Raw genomic sequence first — 20,013 nt, 5'->3', positions numbered from 1 at the left:
CATATAGAAAAAAAAAAAATTAATACATATTAATCTATCAAATTGCTGTGTTGACACTGCAATTACATTTTTTTTAAGCTGATTAAATGGTGAAAAAATTTGATACAATTTTTAGCGGATCACATTTGTGAGTAATTATTTCCGATTGTAAATTTTGAGAAGTCAAATAATCCATAAACTAAATACTTAAGAGATTTTTTATTTCTATCAGAAATTTTAAATAAATAAATTTGAAAAGATTTAAGAATTACTGCATTATATCAGTTTTAAGAATAAGCCCCTTTTATCTGTTGCATTAATGTTATATGCATAATTTAATGTCGGGGCTTTATAGATAGTAATCGAAGTGTAATGAGTCAACTCGACTTAACGCCTTATTAGAAGGCCTTAAAATGAATTTATTTTGAACTCGTGTAAAGAAATAAAGTTGCCACTGTGCACGCATAGATAAAAATGTCAAGAGCTGACGACAGCATATAAAAATTAATTAATTTAATTACTTATCTAAGTGCATTACATGACGAGTGCTAAATTAAACTAAGATATTCGCATATGAGCATGTTTTATATTCTTAATGGCAGTTGAACATGAAATATTTTTTTCAAGTCGAAACAATTCCCAAGCAATTGATAAAACGCTTCTTATATTTGAAGTGCACTTGAGAGCCAAGAATGTCTTTCAATCTCAATGCGTGTGCAATTTGTGTATATCATTTTTGTATTATTCATTGCAATTTTTTTCTATTTAGTCGCTGATTTTTTGAACGTTCGAACATTAATAAATATTTATAGATGCGCTCGCTGCACGCTGCACTTGTTAGGCGCATCGAGAATAGAAAAAAAAGATAAATAAGAATTTTAATTGATTTTAATGTGCACAGCTGCAAAGCATGCATATGCAGTAGGCAGAGGGGGTGAGTACGGGCAGGTGGAGGGGAGCATTCGACCAGATCGAGAAAAAAGCTGTTGACATACTCATAGAAAAATTGACATAAAATATCGTCTTTGTATTATCTGCAAATGTCGGTAGAAATAATGATTGAATAGTGAGGCATGCACTGTGGTCAACTGATAGACAGCAGAAATCAATAAGCAAGTTATATAGCTGATCTTAAAGATTGTTTGCTAATATTGATAATGTTTATTAATCGAAGTAAATTTGACAATTTTACCATTATCATCGATTAGGAATTAATTGCCCATTCTCATCATTCAGATATTTATATCTTACCAATCATTCATTTATTTTTATAATTTCTACACTCTTAATGATCTTCACTCGTCATGAACTTTCCAAGCGAAGTTCTCCAAAAATAACTTCAATTAATTCTCGCAAAATTAAGTCCGAGAAACCAAGCCTCTTTCTTCGACAGAGTATGGCATACCACAGTTCAGGTGACGCAAATAATTCAAGCAGCTCCACAAGCCACGCATAGAGAAGTCAAGAATAAATTCACGGCAATTGACTTTGCGATGTTAAGTGCTGGCACCGAAAAGTGAAGGGTATAAAAAATGTGTTTAACATGATTTATCAGGCAATCGATATAAAGATATAAATTAGTTGCTGCTGCAAGTTGTTACGCTATTATTTATTAATTAATTTAACTCGGCCAAAGTATTAACAACTTTCACAAACAAAAAATTAAGTGCGTGGCCAGAGCAAGTGACATTAAAGCAAAAAATCAAAAATGTTAAAATCGAATGAAGTAATTGGCGCAATACAGAAACAGAGATATAGATACTGGAAGAGAGAAAGAGAGGAAACTAAGGGGAGAGGGGGAGGGGGATGTCGACATGGCTACGCATTGCTGAGTAATTGATTTTTTATAGTTTCGATTTTGATTTTGATTCAATTTGAAATTGGATTTCATTTTATTTGTTGTTTTTTTTTATAACTTTTTTTTTTTTGGTTGTTAGCTCGACTTACAAAAATGTGGTAAGTGTATGTGTGTGTACCTATAATATTTAATGGCTTGCAAATCGAGAGCGGGCCAGTTTACAGCTCGCATTTGACAACGACGAAGGTCACAAGTGCGAGCAGCCGCTGCTCCTAAACTAACTAGATGCCATGACTCGACAGCGACAGCGCGACAACGACAGCAACAGCAACAGACAACGCACAATTTTATGTAAAGAAACAGAAAAACAGCAACAGCAACAGAAACAGAAAAAAACCAACACACAAATATATAAAATATTAATCAGACAGGTGACAATAACAAGAGCGAGAGCAACAACAATTTAACCCACTTGTGTGTAGCGTGCGTCGGCACAAAATGGAACACGCGCCGCCATTGAACGCAAAGCAAACGCACATTGCACATACGCACCGTACGACAGTCGTTGGAATGGCATGATTAGAGAGACAATCGTTTGTTAACTAACTGACTAAGTTAAGTTACTCGCAGGCAGTAGCTAGCTAACAATCGGTAGCTGTTTGCCTAGCTTGTTAGCAAACAGTTTTCAGAGTGCCTCATAAATTAAGTCAATTTGATTGAATGGAGTTCTAACTTGAAGCCAGCAAATCATAAAAGACCAAAGAGTAAACACAGAAAGAATAAAGATTAAAAGTTCTTGTAGCATAAAGTGTTGCCAAGTGTTTTGAACTCCCAATTCCCAGGTGTGCCCGTGCCCGTGCAGTAATCGCTTCCTCAAAGCTTTTATGTTCAATGACACCTATTAAGAGATCCATTAAGAGACTGAGCTCATGCCTAGCTATACTCTAGCGATTCCCTTTCACTTATTAAATCATTTAACTAGCACGCTGCACGCTGCACAGCGCAGCCAATTGAATTATACACGAATACCGACAAAAATCATTAGATATATACGAGATATATTTATATCTAATGTAATTTTACCATATAAAGCATACTCAAACATCTCAATTAAGAGGGAGACTGCGGCATACTGTGCATGCGTACGTGATTTTCGCTTTAATTAGCTCGACTTGGATTGCTAATTGTGCGGCAAGGTGTCCATTGAAAAGAGGGAGAGAGAGAGAGAAAAGAAGCACAAGACATTGACTTTGGTAATGAAAATAATAAATTATTGCCGGCTTGGGCCCTTCATGCAAGAATGCTTCGTGTTGAAGGATTCACTTCAGTCGACAATCAATAGTGAATGATTCATTGAAGCTCAACGTTATTGTTAAGGCAGCACAATTAATTAAATGCTCGTCATAGTTACAAGGACACTGTAATAGTTTTTTAAAAACAATACAATATTTGACACATTTAAAACCCCAATTATAGAATTTTAAAAGCATTCATATTTAGTTACTTACTTATAATTACAAAAAATGGGAAAGCGTGTATGAGCATGTGATCAATTGATCGATTTGCCTATGCTTTGGCTGCTCAAAGTTAAAAAAAGAATTCTAAATAAAATAGAATATAAAACAAGGCACTGTCTACATTAGGAAGGGTAATTTCTTATTAAATGGAAAAGAATGGATTAAATAAGGTTTTAGTTTGCATATACATATGCCAATTAATAAGAAAATTAATAAAAAAAAATCCAATATTTTATATAGTTGTCAGCTCATCAAGTAATAATCAAGTACAGCCTAAAAGTATGCTTCAATATTTACTGGCACGTTTGTTGCTTAAGTCATTTGTTTATCGACAGTTTTAAACGCACAGTTTGAGAAGCATATCAATAAAGCAGAAAAGGAAAAAATTAAGTAAATTAAAAATGAATCTATATTTAAATCACAACCAAGTATTGTACATGTTAAATTATCGTTGCTCAAAATCACATCTAAAATACAAACTAAAAATTATCCGGCTTCTCTGACATTTGTCTCAAATCTAATATTTCCGAATTATTTTCAAGTGGATACATTTCCACCATTTCGGAAAATGTCCATCGCCTGGGCAACTGCTCAGCACTCCACTTTTGGCCAAATACTCGCAAATGGTATAGCAAAAATTCATAGAGATACATACGTTCAGGTTTAGTGTAATGAAAGGCAATTGAATAGTTTGAACAGCAATTAAGGCCCTGTGAAAAAAATCAGTATTAATAAAAATTAGTATAAAAAAAAACACTTTGGAAATTTACCGTATCTATTTCTGAGACACTCATCTCTTGTAACCATGTTGGTATGCTCTCATTGCTTTTATAAAGAAAGCTCTCCACATCTAAGGGAAAGAATTTCGGCTTGTCATCATCGGCCACGGCTCGTGTCGAGTCAATTAAATGAACGCCCACATTTTGCAAACAAATTCCCATGTAGAAGTCTTCAATGCCCATCTTCCTAGCTTCTGGGCAGATTTGATCAAATCCGTAAGCCTGTTTCATAAATCGGCGCAATGCTTCGCGACTGAGCACATATGAAGCACCACCAGACATGTAGCTCTAAAAAGAATGAAGCATTTAAACAAATATTTGTTTAACTTTATAAGAATATACTTTACTTTTAATAAAAGAAACTAATTAAATAAGAATAAAATGAATACTTTATATATAAAGAAATCAATTGACGTTCATTATAAAAGTCACGACATAATTAAGTCGTTTTTTTGCTGCCTTTAAAATAAAAGAATGGAAAAGAAATTTATATTTATAGTCAAGCAGAAAAGACAGTAGTAGATAAATAAATGGACAATGTTTATGCACAAAAGAAACTTGAACAAGACAAATTAAGTTAATAAGAAATAATGAATCTGTGTTGCTTGGCTGTCAAGGGTTTGCAGCAACAAAAGCCAGCTATAATTAATAGCTTGTAAATATTGAAAAATATTTTTGCCTCACCCATCGATGACATTTTATTAAAGTAGCCGCATTCCAAGTAACAATTTCACAAGATTTATACAAATAGGCACATCAAAGGCGCGAAAATATCGAATCTGTTAATGCTAGTCGAAGTTATTAGTTACGGTTTGGGCATTTAGCATAATTACCCATCAAGCGCGACGATTACAACTCATCCAATGAGTTGGGTTTTAAGCCGTCTTCAAGGCCTCTTCGTCGTGGGCCTCACAATGAGATATGATGTGTCAAAATACAAGTTTAATTGAAATGTAAGCCAGGGAGGTTTTAACTATCAATTGAATTGACATTTGTCAGTTTTATTGAAATCAATGAACAAACATGCAAGCCACAATTATAACATATTCTATTAAAAACTACACATTTCTTTGCGGCTTAATCAAAAGAGACTTTCGCGAGTTGCCTAATGAAATACATAAATGCATCCATATTCGAGTTTTCCCAGCAGATAATTCACTTTATGCTAATTGGCTTGTCTACCAGACAAAAGCAATGCGCAGCCCGCAGCCAAAGCAAAGGTAAAACCATTTATTGCTAGTCAGTAATATAATCACCATAATAAATCAAAGAAATTTCAAACAGCATCAAAAAAATATATGTGAGATCAACAATATATAAAAGTGGCTAGCAAACAAAAAAAAAACTATTATTTTTAGTGCAATTTAAATATAGAAAAAAAAACAACCTTGCCACCTGCTGTGGTGTGAACTTGAATACTTGCTTTAAACTTTGATTCATGGATTACAAAAGAATTAAATATGTTTTTATTAAAAGATGAAAACATTCATCATTTCACATGTTCCTCAGCACTTGCCTATATTATTAATGGCCACAAAATGCCAAGTATTGCCCAATAGTTGGCTGTTTGTTTGAACAGTAATGTCAAAAGGTAAAAATATGACAACAAATACAACTCTAAGAGGAGGAGGAGGAGCGGTCTCCCTGCAAACACGGTGCGTGCTAGTTTGCCTGTGCAATGACAAGCAACCTCGACGACCTCACGACAACTGACCATTAGTTAAAAGTTGCAGACGCTGTGAGTCATCATTGTGGGACCGATGGATGACAGACTGACAGAATGACGAACGGCATCTTTAGTTGCTCTTTGGCAATTGACTGCAAGTTTTATGGTTTCAATAATGATGCCGGCAATATCTTAGTTTTTAATGATGATATTTATAAATATCTTCAATTTAATTAGCAAACCAATTAAACAAGAATATTCAAAGAGTGTTTTTTCATCGCCGAGTGATCACAAAATGAACCGGTTATTCTGGACAAATTTCAACACTAAAACATGCATTTCGCTCGGTTAAACGTCATTTCACTATCCCGATAGCCGACGAAACAAATGCTAATTTCTTTCCGCCATAATATCAGGGGATTATACAAAATTTTCGCGAAATCAGTGAATATAGCTTAATATTTTATTATAGATTCGAGGAAGCAGCAGGTGTTATTAACATAATAATAAGTATTATAATACTCTCTGCTCTATTTCAGACTAAAAACAACACAAGTTAGTATACCCCACTTGAGAAAGAAGTGAAATATAGTGTTAATTTGATAAATAAAAAATGTTTTGCGAGAAATGCCTTATCTAAAATGATATAATTCACTTAAGTTGACAGCCACTGGGAGTCGCAGTCACCTAACAAATGTTTACTGTTCAAACGCATTTGCAATGCAAATTTTGGACATATTTTGATAACGAGCAAGCGCGTTGATCGGTTAATTACCTGATGAGGCAAGAACTAGATGAGACAGCAACACTTACCACATTATAGCGTCGCATCTGATAGCCAAAATAGAGCGGCATATTCGCATCGTAGGCGCTGAGCATGTGATGCAGATTCTCGATTATGACATAGCTGCAAAAATAAAATTTAAAAAAATTAGAAATCCATTTTGCTTGTATTCACTTGCACTCACGTATCGTCATCGGCTTTGAGAAACCAATCGTACTCCTCTCCATACTCCTGCCAGACATGACGGAATCCCTCACGCGTTTTATTCCACAGATCGTGATATGAGCCTCCATCGGCGTCCACGACCTGGACCACCCCGAGGGGTTCATAGTCCTCGCTGCTGACAAACACCAACTTGGTGCAGCGTCTGCCCCAAGTGGCATACACATGCTGAGCATAGCGCTCCACGTACTCCGGACAGGTCAGCACCATGCACAGCACCCGAGCTGGTGGCACCTTCCACTGCAACTCATTTTTAAACTGCGCGAGACTCATTGAAGCAGCTGAGGAACCGATAAAACTACTGATGCTGCTGCTGCTGCTTATGGCGGTGGTGGTTGAACAGTTGATTCCATTGCGCACATCGTAGATGTGGAGGAGCAGCACAAAGGCACACACGAATCCGGCTATGAATCCCGTTAGCAAATGCAGCTGACTTCGCAATTGCCAAGCGAATTTGGTCATTGTTTTGCCTTTGGCCGTTGTCATGACGACGTTGCGGCTGCTGCGTTGTGTTCTGTCCAACGTCTAATTTGTTATTGCAGCCGTGTTTTGTTTTGATGTGCGACTTCAAGCTACAACTCTGACAATAGCCAACGACCGGTTTGATCTTTTGCTTTTGGGCACTTTTCTCACTAAGCCCGCGAGGCGTGTTCGCTGTGAGTTATCTCATTTGCATGAGGGACTCGTCAAGCAGTCGATTAAGCACTGCTTGCTTCCTTTTAAAAACTGCTTGCCACTGCAAATATAATATGCACGCCACAACACTTGTGCAATATGTGTAATGATTAGTAAAACTGTAAAATTGATGTACAACTTAAAAACTGTTTTCCTGCGATTTTGAATCAATTAATAGCGATTTAATGTTGTCAATAAAAAATTACACCAATTTTAATTGCATTTAGTAATACGTATTTACTTATTTAGTTAGTAATTTCAAATGAAACTTATGCATTTAAGCATCATTTTATTAAGGTACATTTCCAACGTCGTTTAGTTTGGCAATTTCATTTAATGATGAAGGCTAATTTTATTTATTTTGCATTTAAAACAATTTATTTTTTAAAATTGTTTATTAATTATGAGCTTTAAACCTAACACACAAAATATAAAATATTATTAATACTTGAGATACCCACCACTAATTTTTGAAGAAAGCAAAAAGTGTGGCATTATTATTAAAATGTGCCAAATGAATATACTAAAAAGACTAAAATATACTAAATGTTATGTTTGGTATATTAATATAGTACTACATTCAAAATATACCATAGAGTACTAAAATGTACCAGGTTTTCAACCAAATTATCCAAGACCTATAGTAAGCTAAAAAGTATTTCTTAACTAACTTCTACAACTTTTATCTGATCGCAATTAATTTAGGGAATCATAAATTAAAAAAAAAAACTTGATCTGCGTCCAAGCACAACAAATTACAGCTCTATCTTTTATAGTCTCTGAGACTAATCAAGAATATATATTATATCTTATACAGGGTCGGAAATATCTCCTTCCGTTATATAAATTTCTTGCAGGTACAACCCTTCTACCGGGTCTAAATGCCCCAAAAGTAATTTCAAAAGAAGGAAATGCAATCCAGATATATTCGCAAAGTACTCAGAGCACAATTTAATATTAGCTGCATATTCTATTCTTGTATTATAAAGGTATTGTATTAATAAATGATCACACAATCAATGGACCACGAATGTAGGTGGCAAAACCAGACACTGAGTTGCGATATTGAATGACGAATATCAATATCAGTCGCATGCTCGACTAATCTGATCAGTCTAATTGGATGAGATGTTGTATCTGCTGTCGCTGTTCTGTCTTCATTTGTTACTCTATTCACGGCCCCTGAGATTCAATTGGATCGTTTGATGTGAATGCTTACGCAGCAGAAAACTGGGCGCAAAATGAAAAACGAAAGTATAATCGCTTCATTTGGTCAATTTTGTAAAAAAAAGCAATGAGAGCAATTGATGGGCATGACATTGTATAACGGTCAATATTAAGTAATATCAATGTGGCGACTGAGGTATATAAACATCGAGTAAGCGTCAATTAAAAGTGCAGTTAGCTGACGATTTGTGAACCGCAAACAAACGGAGAAAAAACACCCATCAAATCAATATTAAAATGGCCTTTAAGGTGAGACATTGTATATGAGCCTATGGACTAAATTTGATCATAATAACTTATCCGAATCCTTTGCAGTTTACGCTGCTCGCCTTGGCACTTGTGGTGGCCGTAGGAGCCGAGTACGATTACACTCGGAGCACCAGCAACAATAACCAGAAAGTAGATGCTGTGTCCAACGATGTGAATTCTTTGGAACAGCACGATTCCAGTTCCAGCTCCAGTGAGGAATATCGCACCAACTATCAAGCACCCGAAACCAATAACCAGAACTCACAGGCAACTCCGAAAGGTTACGACTATCCCAGCCAATTGAGCAACTCCGATTCAAATGTCTTGCATCCCGTGAGCAACCCAGTAGCTGCCTCATCTTCTCTCTTCCCTGTGCCGTTGCCCGTGCTGCGCGAGGAACGCCAGCCAGAGGTCTTTCCACCAGCCAGCTACAGCTTCAACTATGCCGTCAATGACGAGAGCACCGGTGACATTAAGGATCACAGCGAGACCCGTGATGGTTATGTGGTGCGTGGCTCCTACAGTCTCATCGATCCCGATGGCTACAAGCGCACTGTTACCTACACAGCCGACGATGTCCATGGCTTCAACGCTATCGTGAACCGCGTTCCCTATGTCCTTAAGAAGGTGGCCCTTGTTTCACCCACCGTGGTGCTCGATGAGCGTTCACCTGTTGGCACTCTGTTGTCTGCAGGATCCTCTAGCTCTGCATCTGTCAAAGATGGCGAAAACACTTTGACATCTGGCTCTGGCTCTGTCTCCGTCTCTGATTCTGGTGACAGCTATGTCAATGCTGCCAATCAACGTGACACTGCTGGTGGCATCTATGCTTGAGTGATAATGATGTCGTATACCGCGATCATGTATTGTCTAATAGTGCTACAGATATTTCTAGTTTTATAGATTGTTTGCATTAAATGCGAGAGCCACAAATTAATCTTCTACCACTGTGCTTGTTTCATTTCAAAAAAGTTGCATACTTTTAGGCTCTCTATTTAATAATAGGTCAACTGCTCGCAACACTTTTAACTATTGACGAGTTCGGTTGCTTTCGCTAAGCAAGAGGTAGGCCTACTCGATTAAAACCAGATATGGAGGAACCATCACGAACTTAATGGCAAATACTAATCAAATAATTTTAATATTATGCATGTGATAAAGTTCAAAATGTGCAAATGAGAAATAAAAGAAAACAGAAAACGAGACAACAAAAATCTGGGCAATGGCAGACGTAACGTATCATGCATTTTAATCAGTTTGGAGGCATAGCGATAAATGCCAGTTGAGTTGCTCTGAAATAGAGAAAACGACAACAATGCGCTTGTTGTATAATGACACTGGCTTCTGTGTATATATTCTTTTGTTTTTAAGTTAAGCTAAAACACCAATTTTTGATTTAAACTTTCCATAATATTTGAATAATTATTCGTAAACTTATGCTATTGTATTTAAGCAAGACAACAAATAGTTGAATAAAATGTATTATTTGTTGTATTTAATCTAACTTAAAAATAAGTACAGTGAAAATAAATTGTAATATATGAATTTTATTATGCAATTATTTGTATTGTAATCGATAATTATTAGTTTGTGCTGATCTCAGTTGCTCATCTCTAGATTTGTACATTATGGTCACACTGGTTACAAGTCAAAATTGAGCGAAGCGCGCATGTACAAAAAAAGCGAGTCGCAAGTCTGTCAACGATCGGCAAAGCGTGAAGTTCGCATCGCGCAACGAAACTGTTTATTTCAACCTCCATATAAGTATGTATACAAACATACACCTGCAGCCGTGAGTTCGACATTTATTGCCTCCACTTTGTATTCCTAACGAATCCGCTAAGCTGTAAACTCTACGAAAAATAAACAAAACAGACACACTCGCCACACGAACGTCACATAATTCTGCGCCTTCGCCGAGAAGACGTCGCTCGCTCTGCCGGCAGAAGCTTCGCTGAAAAACGTTAAATAATAAATAAAAAACCAAACCGGCATATAGTGAGTGAATTTACAATTTAGCAATTGCAAATCGAATTAAGTTAAAAAAGAGGCACAGTACGTGTGAGTAAACGTGATCGAAGGAGACTGCGAAGAGTGAGGGAAGCATAATCTCTGTGCTTGAAGGTCAACCGCATCTTACAAGTTTCGCCTTTGCGTACATAGTATGTGTGCATACGTACATACATATATCGCTGCGTCAGTCCACAAGAATGTGTTAATTTGGTATTTCAACAAAAACAACCGCATCAACAACAACGTCAGCTGTCTGACGACACAAACAATAAATTTGCATAAAAAAGTAAACAAACGCCCAGCAAGCTAAGCCATAATATGAAGATCTTCCGACCGCAACACAAGGTAAACAACAATTGGGAATTGTTGTTGATGCTGCTCTTTGGTTTGATCTGTGGCGCCTGCCTCTCGACGCTCCTGCAACGTGCTCGCAAATCAACCGATCCCACCTATAGTCAATATCCAGCCCCTGAAGATTTCACATCCTCTCAATCCGTTTCCACATCCATTTCGAATGCAACAACTCGTATACTCTGCATGATTGTGAGCAGTTCGCTGCAATCTCGTGCTCTGCACATAGAACGCACTTGGGGCAGACGTTGCCACAAACTGCTGTTCATGGGGAATCCGGCTGACAACACTGCGAAGCTGAGAGAGCGACACACCAATTCGTGGACCAAGACACGTGCCCACCTGCAGCATGTGTATCAGCATTATTACGATGACTACGATTGGTTTCTCAAGGTGCCGGATGATACGTAAGTTTCGTAAATCTAATTGACATGCTTAAATTAGAAGCGTCTGCTGTATAAACGTTGGAAATTTACTTAAAAATACAAGCAATTTGTATACACTGCTGGTCGGTCTAAGGTTAGAATCTCGCTTACTTGCGTTACAGTTTGTTTAATATTTATTGTTTTAATGAGGATTATAGTGAAGTTGATATGCGAGTATTATATGATACTTTAAAACTAAAATATTGAAATTATTTTAAAAATTTAACAAAATTGTGTTCCCAAACGTATATTTAAAGGTACTCAAAATAAGGGCCAATGTTCTTGGTCACTTAAGATTTTGAATTGTGTATAAGAAAAGTATTTTTTTCACTTTACGTTAACATTATTTATGTTTGTTTATTAGAAAAAAATGTTTTAGCCGGCCCTAGACATTTTTAATAAAGCTACGATATATACATACAGATATGGTGGCCAGGTCATGATATTGACGTTTTGACTAAAAATTAAATGTATGCAGCAAAGCAGAAAAATGTACTACAATTACTTCAAACACTTCTGTTATAAAGAATTTAATTATTTATTGTTTCTTAGCACCACAAGCTAGAGCTTATTAATTATGGTTCCAGTCACTAACATTTGGTATTACAACTTTTCATATTATGTTTTGTTTATTACATTATTTTTATATTTATTTCCATATTATGAATAATTGGATTAGTTTTCAATTTATGAACTTCTATTTGAATGTATCATATTTTCCAGCTATGTGATTATGGAGAACTTGCAGCATTTCTTGGCAAGTCATTCACCAGAGTCGCCCATTTATTTTGGCAGCAATGACTGGGAGCAGTCTAAGCAGGTGAAACTCTTTGGGATATACATAAATCTATATCCTTTACATAATGTTCTGCATTCTTTCTAAAGGGCTTCGTCTCTGGAGCTGCTGGCTATGTGTTCAGTAAAGCGGCGCTGCACCGTTTCATCAATTTGGGGCACGGCAATGGCAACCTTTGCAGTAATCGTAGCTATGGCATTGATCATGTGGAATTGTCGCGATGTCTGCGAAATGCGGGCGTCATAGCTGGAGATTCTCGTGATGAGGATGGTCTACTCCGATTCCTACCAGTTCCACCATATGTGAGCAGATTTCAGTTGATGCATTATACTGTAGTTTATAATATTATATTTCCAACTTTCAGAAATCACACGGACTTTTGTCGAGTTCTGCGATATCATTTCACTATAGTAATGTTGAAGATTTCTACATGCTGGATTATGTTATCTACCAGCTGCACCCCTTTGGTTTAAGTCGCGACCCACCTCAGCATCAGTTGAAAGTAATTCCACAAAAGTGGCCAATTGAATTGGCGAATATCAGTCAACTTCATTAGTTGTCGTTGAGAAAGGGAGTGCCATGAGATTGAAGCTGATATACTGCTGGAAACAATGCCAAAGACAATTACTATTCAGTACGTTTAGTTATATTTTGATCAATTTGTTGAACTTTTTACCATGTTATTGCTTAAAACTAATATATAATATTATTCTGTAATTTGTAGTACACATATGTACGATAGCAATAAAAATTACTCGAGTTGTTTAACTTGTAAAGAAAAATAGCAAATTTTGTAAGAATTGTTTTTAAACGGAGTGTGATGGCATAAAGCATGAACATTTACAATCGTGAAATGATTCTCATTTGAATAATAAAGCAACCAGAGCAATAGATAAGATAATTCCAAAACTATTGTACATTTCTACAATTTAAGATTATCAAGCGTAACTGCAAGAGGTTCATGTCCCTCAATAATTCCGTATGGACGCATATTGTAGAGCAGAAAGTCAAATAAATACATCTGATAGTGCATGACATAATGAATAGTTATGGCATAGGTGGAACAGCACTCCAAGCCCTACAATAATAATAATAATTAGACACGTATAGCAACAATCAATGATCATCGAGAACACCACCTTTTTAAGCTTGTAGTTTAGGTAATAATATAACCAGAAATCATAATGCAATCGTCCTGGAATCATAATGTGCTCTAACGACAGCGGCATAAAACGATGGCGACCATAAGAATCTCTGGAATCTGCGGGAGTTATGCCACAGTAGTTAAGGCAAACACCCATTTCAAAGTCCTCAGTGCCCGACTGCTGACGATTGCAGCCACTCGAATGTAGACCATGCTCAATGAGCCGACGTAGTGCCTCTTTGCTGAGTACGTAACCTGCACCTCCTGACATATAGTTCTCATCTTTATCGGGATGAAAGTGGCAGCCAAAGTATATGGGCTCTTCTTTATGATGGGAATGCAGCATGTAGCGCATATTATCTATAATGGCATAAGTATCGTCGTCGGCCTTGAAGAACCAGTCCGCCTCATTGCGATGATGCCTGTAGACATGTCTGAAGGCTGCCTTCGTCTTGCCCCACAATAGACTATAGCCCTCGCTGACATTTAGGGCCACTGTGTGCACTCCATCCAGGTTCGTTTGATTGCGACTGCTAAAAATGATTAGTTTATTGCATCGACGTCCCCAGGTTTGTCTGATGGTTCTTGCTACCTTCTCGTACATGTGGGGATAGGTCAACACCATGCAGATAATGCGTACCTCACTGTAGAGTTCTCTGGCCACACTGTCATCCACAACTACAGCTGGAAGTTGCACTGCTGATCCTTCTGGTAAAGCTGGCATTCCATTGACGTGTCCATAGGGTCGCAGATGATATAGCAAATACTCAAGAACATGCAACTGATTCGCAGTGGTGTAAGGAAAGGCAATTGGATACTTCAAAGGTTTGTTGAAACCCTGGACAAATAACACATAAGCAGCAATTCTTCAGAATAATAAGCAGAGCATTGCTCACCTGCTCAGTGTAAACTGCCCGATGGATGTATGGCCAATTCCAAAACTCAGAGCGCAACTTGAAGGGAAGCACTTCACCCGGAATTTGCAATGGAAACAATAGCTCACTTGGTCCCTGTTTCATGTTATCCAGACAATCTTGCCAGCCTGCATTTGAGAAGCAACTCCTTGCGAGCAGCTGCTCCAAAGCGCCCCGACTCAACACGTAATCCGTGGAGTTTTTTTGACCAACATGAGCGTAGGGATACATAGCATGAAATGCTCTCAAGTAAATCTCCTCAGTGGGCATGTATTTGGCCAGAGTGTATCGCAGATTCTCCATGATCACATAGCTGTCGACGTGAACATGGATCAGCCAATCGAGATCCAGGTAATGCTCTGCGTAGATGATTTGATAGATGGATCCGATCGAGTGCCTTCCCTGGCTAATGTGCATGCGATTGCATCGAGCTCCCCACGTTTGCAAAATGTGCTGCGCCTTGAGACGCTCATGATTATTCGTCAAATGAAGCAGGCAATGCACGCGAACCTTTAGATACAGTTGATGAGCGATTGTCAGGTTGTCCCGCGTCTGGTTCCGAGATCCAACATCGTATTCAGTAACTCTCTCTGGGTACGGAGGCTGTATATATAACACAACGTCACGTCCAGTGGGACCTAGAGCCAACAGATAAACTTCAAGCATAAAAAACAACACAAGACACACGACAATCAACACCAAAGCCGTTGGACAAAAGAAACGCCGCAAACGCTCGAACTGCATTTTCAATCAAACCGACGTGTTTGCCCAACTGTCAAAACACTGAATCTATGGCGCTACCAGACTTGATAAATAAAGTTGTTTTGGTACTTTCCTAGTAATTTATCTAGTATATTTGTGGTTAGTATTATTGAAACTGGTGCTGGCCTTAAAAAGTGTTCATTTGACAACTTATACTTCTTTCCAAAAACTATTTTACAATATAAATAGCTATAAAGATCATAAATATAAAAAATTACAAGATTATCTGAATAAATATAGTTAAATTTTAGCAAATAAAATAAAAATACATTTTATTCCCAATCATTTTATTAGATAAACATTTCAGTTTAGTTTTGTTAAAATAATGTTTGAAGAAACTTGATAAGATTTTCGAATTAATTTACAAATAAACTTATATTGAATTAACTTAATATCTTATTCCACATTGATTTTAGCAATTTTTTTTGAAGGCATTAGGAGGAAGATTCAATAGATAATTAAACCAAAATATCCTGTTTAAAAAATAAAAGTTCCCTTGCGTTAACGGTAAAAGAGACAAGGGTGGCAACCGTCATATAACAAGTAATTAAAATTTTCTTCTTATTGAATACTCCAGAAAATCTCTTGCAATCGCAGATCTTTTGACATCGTTTTTATTTTAAGATTTCGATAATAATTATTGATGATGATCTTTGATAAAAATATATCGATTGATGAAAATAAAGCATGTGGTAAACACTTTTAAAGTTATATAAAATTTAAACAATTGTTAATGTAAGAGTCATTCAATAAGTAACACGTACGGATGATTCTTACGCTAATCTTTATACATAACTATAGAAGAGGTAAGCACAATGTTAAGGTCTTTAACTTATTAAAGTTAATATTTGTTTATTTAGTATTTATTAATTTTTTTTTGTTTTAGCTTTAATAGCTTTTGCGGATTTCGATTCTTTTTTTTTATTCACCGGTTTATGTAACTTGGCCGTCAGTGAATCGACTTCTTTGGAATCAACTTCCCTTGAATCCGGCTCAGTTGGAGTAGATTTAATCGTAGTAGTCTTTATTAATTTGTCATCGTCATCCATAGAATCCTCATTACTGTTAACGATTTCTTGTATTGGCGGTGGAAGGAATTCTCCCACTTTGAGCTTTGCCGGCAAACGATGAGGTTCTCTGACTATGCCATACGGCTTTAGATGATAAATAAGATAATCCATGACATACATCATCTTTGGGCTGACATAGTGAAATGCTATTGCATTGTCCGAGCAGCAGTCAAGTCCCTAAAATCAAAGTGAATGTTTATTTCTATACCTGTGTTAATTCGAACTCAAATCTGTCTTACTTCATCGGTTTTGTAGAATTGGTATTGCCAATACCACCAACTCATATCTACTTTAGTTATTAAATGGTGCTCCGGAATAAAGGGAAACATGCGTCCACGTCCATTCCAGTCTCTTGAGTCCCCTGCAGTTACATTAAGATTCTCCATACATCTGCCAATTTCGATGTCCTCATTGACAACGGTGCCAGGTAGACATTTTTTGGGATTAGGAATACCTTCAACCACAAATCGACGAAGTGCCTCTTTACTTAGTACATATCCTGAGCCACCCGACATATAGCCTTGCTTTACAAAAGGCTTGAACTTATACCCGAAGTGAACCGGCGTCATTGGATTGTAGGGGTATAACATTAGGCGAAGATTCTCGATTATGGCATATGTGTCATCGTCTGCCTTGTAGAACCAATCCGCATCGTTGTAGTGGTGTTTATAGACGTACTTGAATGCCTCCTTCACTTTACGCCATAGATTTTCGCGACCTTCTCCCACATCCAACTTAACTGTGGGCAGTTCATCGTCTTGAGCTGAGCTCATGAATAAAAGAATGTTGCAGCGTTTTCCCCAAGTGCGTTTGACGTGGCGGGCCTTTTCTTTATGGTTAGTGGGGTTTGTCATAACCCAGCAGAGGAGACGCACTTCTTTCTTGAGCTGATCGGCCACAGTGGAGTTGTCATAAGGGTGATCATGGATTATTTCGGGAAATGTATTAATGCTTGGAGCCAGTTGCTTGATATCGTTTTGAGAATTTTTATCGACTGGAATGCTGATTGACTTAATACTCTCTGATATAGTTACATAAGATATTATCTGACCCAAACAAAAGCCTATGATGAGTCCAGACATAATTGTGAGGAATGATCGTTTTCTCGAATAACTCACTGAAAATGTGAATAAACATAATTGCAGAAATGTTTCGAAAATTAATTTAATTGACATTACCATGGGATCGCAAGTACTGAGTAACCATATTTGATATTTATCACTGACACGTATTTTGTAAAAATTATTCTTGGTTAACATTAAACTATTTGGTTATTTGAGTGACGTAGTTTAATTCGAATTAAACATATTGCGTTTACAATTCTTTTGAATTATTTAATTAGCATTCAAGAAAAACACCTGACCTCAAAAGAGACACTATCGCGACAAACTTTCCCAAAAAACTAAGCTCTGAAAACATATGTGGTTAAGATATAAACGAAATTTTAGAATCTTTTGTCTAAAATAGCAGCTGTGAAAACAAGACGTTGTTATGTTCTATTTAATCTATCTCTTACCAACTTCAGTATCTACATTGTGTTGCATAATTATAGTAATTTTAGATCTCCATAAAAAAGTATTTTAATTTTATTTATTGGGAATTATTATAAATCAATCATTTTTTAAATTATATAAAAATATAAAATATAAAATATTAATTTATATTAATTTTCCTCTTTGTCGTAATATTCGTCGTACTCTCTTTGTAGTTTTCTAAGTTCTCTTCGAAGTCTGGCTAGCCTCTTTTCATCTTTTTTGGAAATCTCATTCTTATTTTCCTTTTTAGAATTTTCAACCGATTTTTTCGTTTCTGAATTAATTTTCTTTGAATCTGATAATGATTTCTTTTTATCGTCTTCGACTTCTTTTGAATTAAGTTCTTTTCCATCTGGCTCCAATATAGTTGGTGCTTTTGTGGTTGTTAAATACTTGTCCTCGTCATCTTTGGAGTCCTCATCGCTGTTGAGGAGATCATATGTTGGCGCTGGCATGAATTCACCCACATTTAACTTGTGCGGTAAACGATGTGGCTCTCTTACTATGCCATAAGGCTTTAGATGATATATCAGATAGTCCATGACATACATCATCCCCGGTGACACGTAATGAAATGCTACTGCATTATCCGAGCAGCAATCCAATCCCTAAAATCGAAATGGCATATTATCATCGATTTTCAAAATCAAAATTAAGTTATTCTCACATCGTCAGTCGGATAGTAAATATATTTCCAATACCAGAAGGTCCTATCTTTACCAGGTATTAAATGGTGCTCCGGAACGAAGGGGAACATCCGTCCACGTCCATTCCAATCTCTCGAATCCCCCGCAGTTACATTAAGATTCGCCATGCACTTGCCAATTTCAACATCTTCGTTGACAACGGTACCAGGAAGACACATCTTGGGATTAGGAATACCTTCGACCACAAATCGACGAAGTGCCTCTTTGCTGAGCACATATCCAGATCCGCCCGAAAAATAACCTTGTTTAACGAATGGCTTGAACTTGAATCCAAAGTGCACGGGCGTTTGTGGATTGTAGGGATACAACATTAGGCGAAGATTCTCGACGATGGCATATGTATCATCGTCTGCCTTGTAAAACCAATCCGCATCGTTGTAGTGATGTTTGTAGACGTACGTGAAGGCCTCCTTCACTTTAATCCATAAATTTTCGCGACCTTCTCCTACATTCAACTTGACTGTGGGCAGTTCATTGTCTACTTCTGAGCTCATGAAGAGGAGAATGTTGCAACGTTTGCCCCATGTTTTCTTTACATGCCGGGCTTTTTTCTTGTGGTTGGTAGGATTGGTCATAACCCAACAGAGAACACGTACTTCCTTTTTCATCTCATCAGCCACAGTCGAATTGTCGTAGGCGTGTTCGTGGATAATCGGAGGAACTGCGGGAATCCATGGAGTAATGGGATAATGTTCATTGTTGAGCTTCAAACTGATCTTTGGTATGTTCTCAGAAAGAGTCGCATAGGAAATTAACTGTGCAATGCAGAAACCTACAAAAAGGCCAGCCAAAGACGCGACGACGACTCGTTTTTTGTAATATACTCCTAGAATATTTGATGAATTCTTTGAAAAATAATAAATTTAATATAACTTGTAGATGATCACCTTGAGCCGTCATTATGCTATCACGTTATGATGCTTTTGAGGTGATTATTTTTAATGAAGAGTTAGGAGAATGACTTTTTCTCAATAGGCCATTTTTTTACTTACGTCGATCACCTACGATCGAACGCAATGACGATTGTGAGATAACTAAACTTCAAAAATTGATATAGAATAACCTATGTGTACCTTTCAACAGTTTTTGTGTTTCTAATGGCAGTTGTACAAACATAATAAATAACTTTACCTATGGTCTGACAATTATACACTCGAAGAAATTTCCGTCAAGTCCACCAAACATATTATATAAAACTAATAATGAACTGCTGACGTATTCCAAATTGTTTAATTTACGTTATTTAATTACCTAATATACTGGGACAGTTTCTCTGACGATAACAAAAAGGTTTGCGGTAGCCAAAAGTTCTTAACTATGATACTTTATACTATGGGCTTATACAGAGAATGGCACCTCTACACCGGCGATTCATGTGCCTTTTTGACACATTTGTACTC

At 36.9% G+C, this 20,013-nt stretch overlaps 7 protein-coding genes across 7 annotated transcripts; 2 read left to right on the top strand and 5 right to left on the bottom strand.

Annotated features, from left to right (window-relative positions):
* Positions 1-3,733: 3,733 nt before the first annotated feature.
* Positions 3,734-7,256, bottom strand: LOC117564895 (glycoprotein-N-acetylgalactosamine 3-beta-galactosyltransferase 1). Its single transcript, XM_034243843.2, has 4 exons — positions 6,708-7,256; positions 6,553-6,646; positions 4,065-4,361; positions 3,734-4,004 (listed from the first exon to the last, which is right to left on the bottom strand). Exons 1-4 carry the CDS (start codon positions 7,229-7,231, stop codon positions 3,774-3,776), a joined length of 1,146 nt encoding a protein of 381 aa, XP_034099734.2. The 5' UTR covers positions 7,232-7,256; the 3' UTR covers positions 3,734-3,773.
* A 1,628-nt stretch (positions 7,257-8,884) lies between these two features.
* On the top strand, positions 8,885-9,742 carry LOC117563639 (cuticle protein 19.8). Its single transcript, XM_052002207.1, has 2 exons — positions 8,885-8,896; positions 8,963-9,742. The coding sequence occupies exons 1-2, from the start codon at positions 8,885-8,887 to the stop codon at positions 9,728-9,730; spliced, it is 780 nt and encodes a 259-aa protein (XP_051858167.1). The 3' UTR covers positions 9,731-9,742.
* A 777-nt stretch (positions 9,743-10,519) lies between these two features.
* On the top strand, positions 10,520-13,148 carry LOC117565285 (glycoprotein-N-acetylgalactosamine 3-beta-galactosyltransferase 1-like). Its single transcript, XM_034244313.2, has 4 exons — positions 10,520-11,667; positions 12,409-12,505; positions 12,571-12,783; positions 12,846-13,148. Exons 1-4 carry the CDS (start codon positions 11,228-11,230, stop codon positions 13,035-13,037), a joined length of 942 nt encoding a protein of 313 aa, XP_034100204.2. The 5' UTR covers positions 10,520-11,227; the 3' UTR covers positions 13,038-13,148.
* Positions 13,149-13,403: 255 nt separating this feature from the next.
* On the bottom strand, positions 13,404-13,713 carry LOC117565286 (glycoprotein-N-acetylgalactosamine 3-beta-galactosyltransferase 1-like). The gene is made up of 2 exons (XM_034244314.2): positions 13,621-13,713; positions 13,404-13,559 (listed from the first exon to the last, which is right to left on the bottom strand). The coding sequence occupies exons 1-2, from the start codon at positions 13,708-13,710 to the stop codon at positions 13,404-13,406; spliced, it is 246 nt and encodes an 81-aa protein (XP_034100205.2). The 5' UTR covers positions 13,711-13,713.
* A 6-nt stretch (positions 13,714-13,719) lies between these two features.
* Positions 13,720-15,306, bottom strand: LOC117563631 (glycoprotein-N-acetylgalactosamine 3-beta-galactosyltransferase 1; the record flags this gene model as incomplete). The annotated part of the gene is made up of 3 exons (XM_052002205.1): positions 15,050-15,306; positions 14,522-14,992; positions 13,720-14,463 (listed from the first exon to the last, which is right to left on the bottom strand). Coding segments are annotated over exons 1-3 (1,449 nt in total), but the record flags the coding sequence as incomplete, so codon positions are not given.
* Positions 15,307-16,122: 816 nt separating this feature from the next.
* On the bottom strand, positions 16,123-17,654 carry LOC117563630 (glycoprotein-N-acetylgalactosamine 3-beta-galactosyltransferase 1-like). The gene is made up of 3 exons (XM_034242037.2): positions 17,550-17,654; positions 16,611-17,488; positions 16,123-16,548 (listed from the first exon to the last, which is right to left on the bottom strand). Exons 1-3 carry the CDS (start codon positions 17,575-17,577, stop codon positions 16,168-16,170), a joined length of 1,287 nt encoding a protein of 428 aa, XP_034097928.1. The 5' UTR covers positions 17,578-17,654; the 3' UTR covers positions 16,123-16,167.
* Positions 17,655-17,947: 293 nt separating this feature from the next.
* Positions 17,948-19,632, bottom strand: LOC117563599 (glycoprotein-N-acetylgalactosamine 3-beta-galactosyltransferase 1-like). Its single transcript, XM_034241988.2, has 3 exons — positions 19,501-19,632; positions 18,574-19,439; positions 17,948-18,514 (listed from the first exon to the last, which is right to left on the bottom strand). The coding sequence occupies exons 1-3, from the start codon at positions 19,511-19,513 to the stop codon at positions 18,035-18,037; spliced, it is 1,359 nt and encodes a 452-aa protein (XP_034097879.2). The 5' UTR covers positions 19,514-19,632; the 3' UTR covers positions 17,948-18,034.
* Positions 19,633-20,013: the final 381 nt, after the last annotated feature.

Source organism: Drosophila albomicans, chromosome 2L (assembly GCF_009650485.2).
Source record: "Drosophila albomicans strain 15112-1751.03 chromosome 2L, ASM965048v2, whole genome shotgun sequence".
Classification (NCBI taxonomy): Eukaryota; Metazoa; Arthropoda; class Insecta; order Diptera; family Drosophilidae; genus Drosophila; species Drosophila albomicans.
The sequence above is the reverse complement of the archived record's forward strand: the minus strand, read 5'-3'. Positions and strand labels throughout refer to the sequence as shown.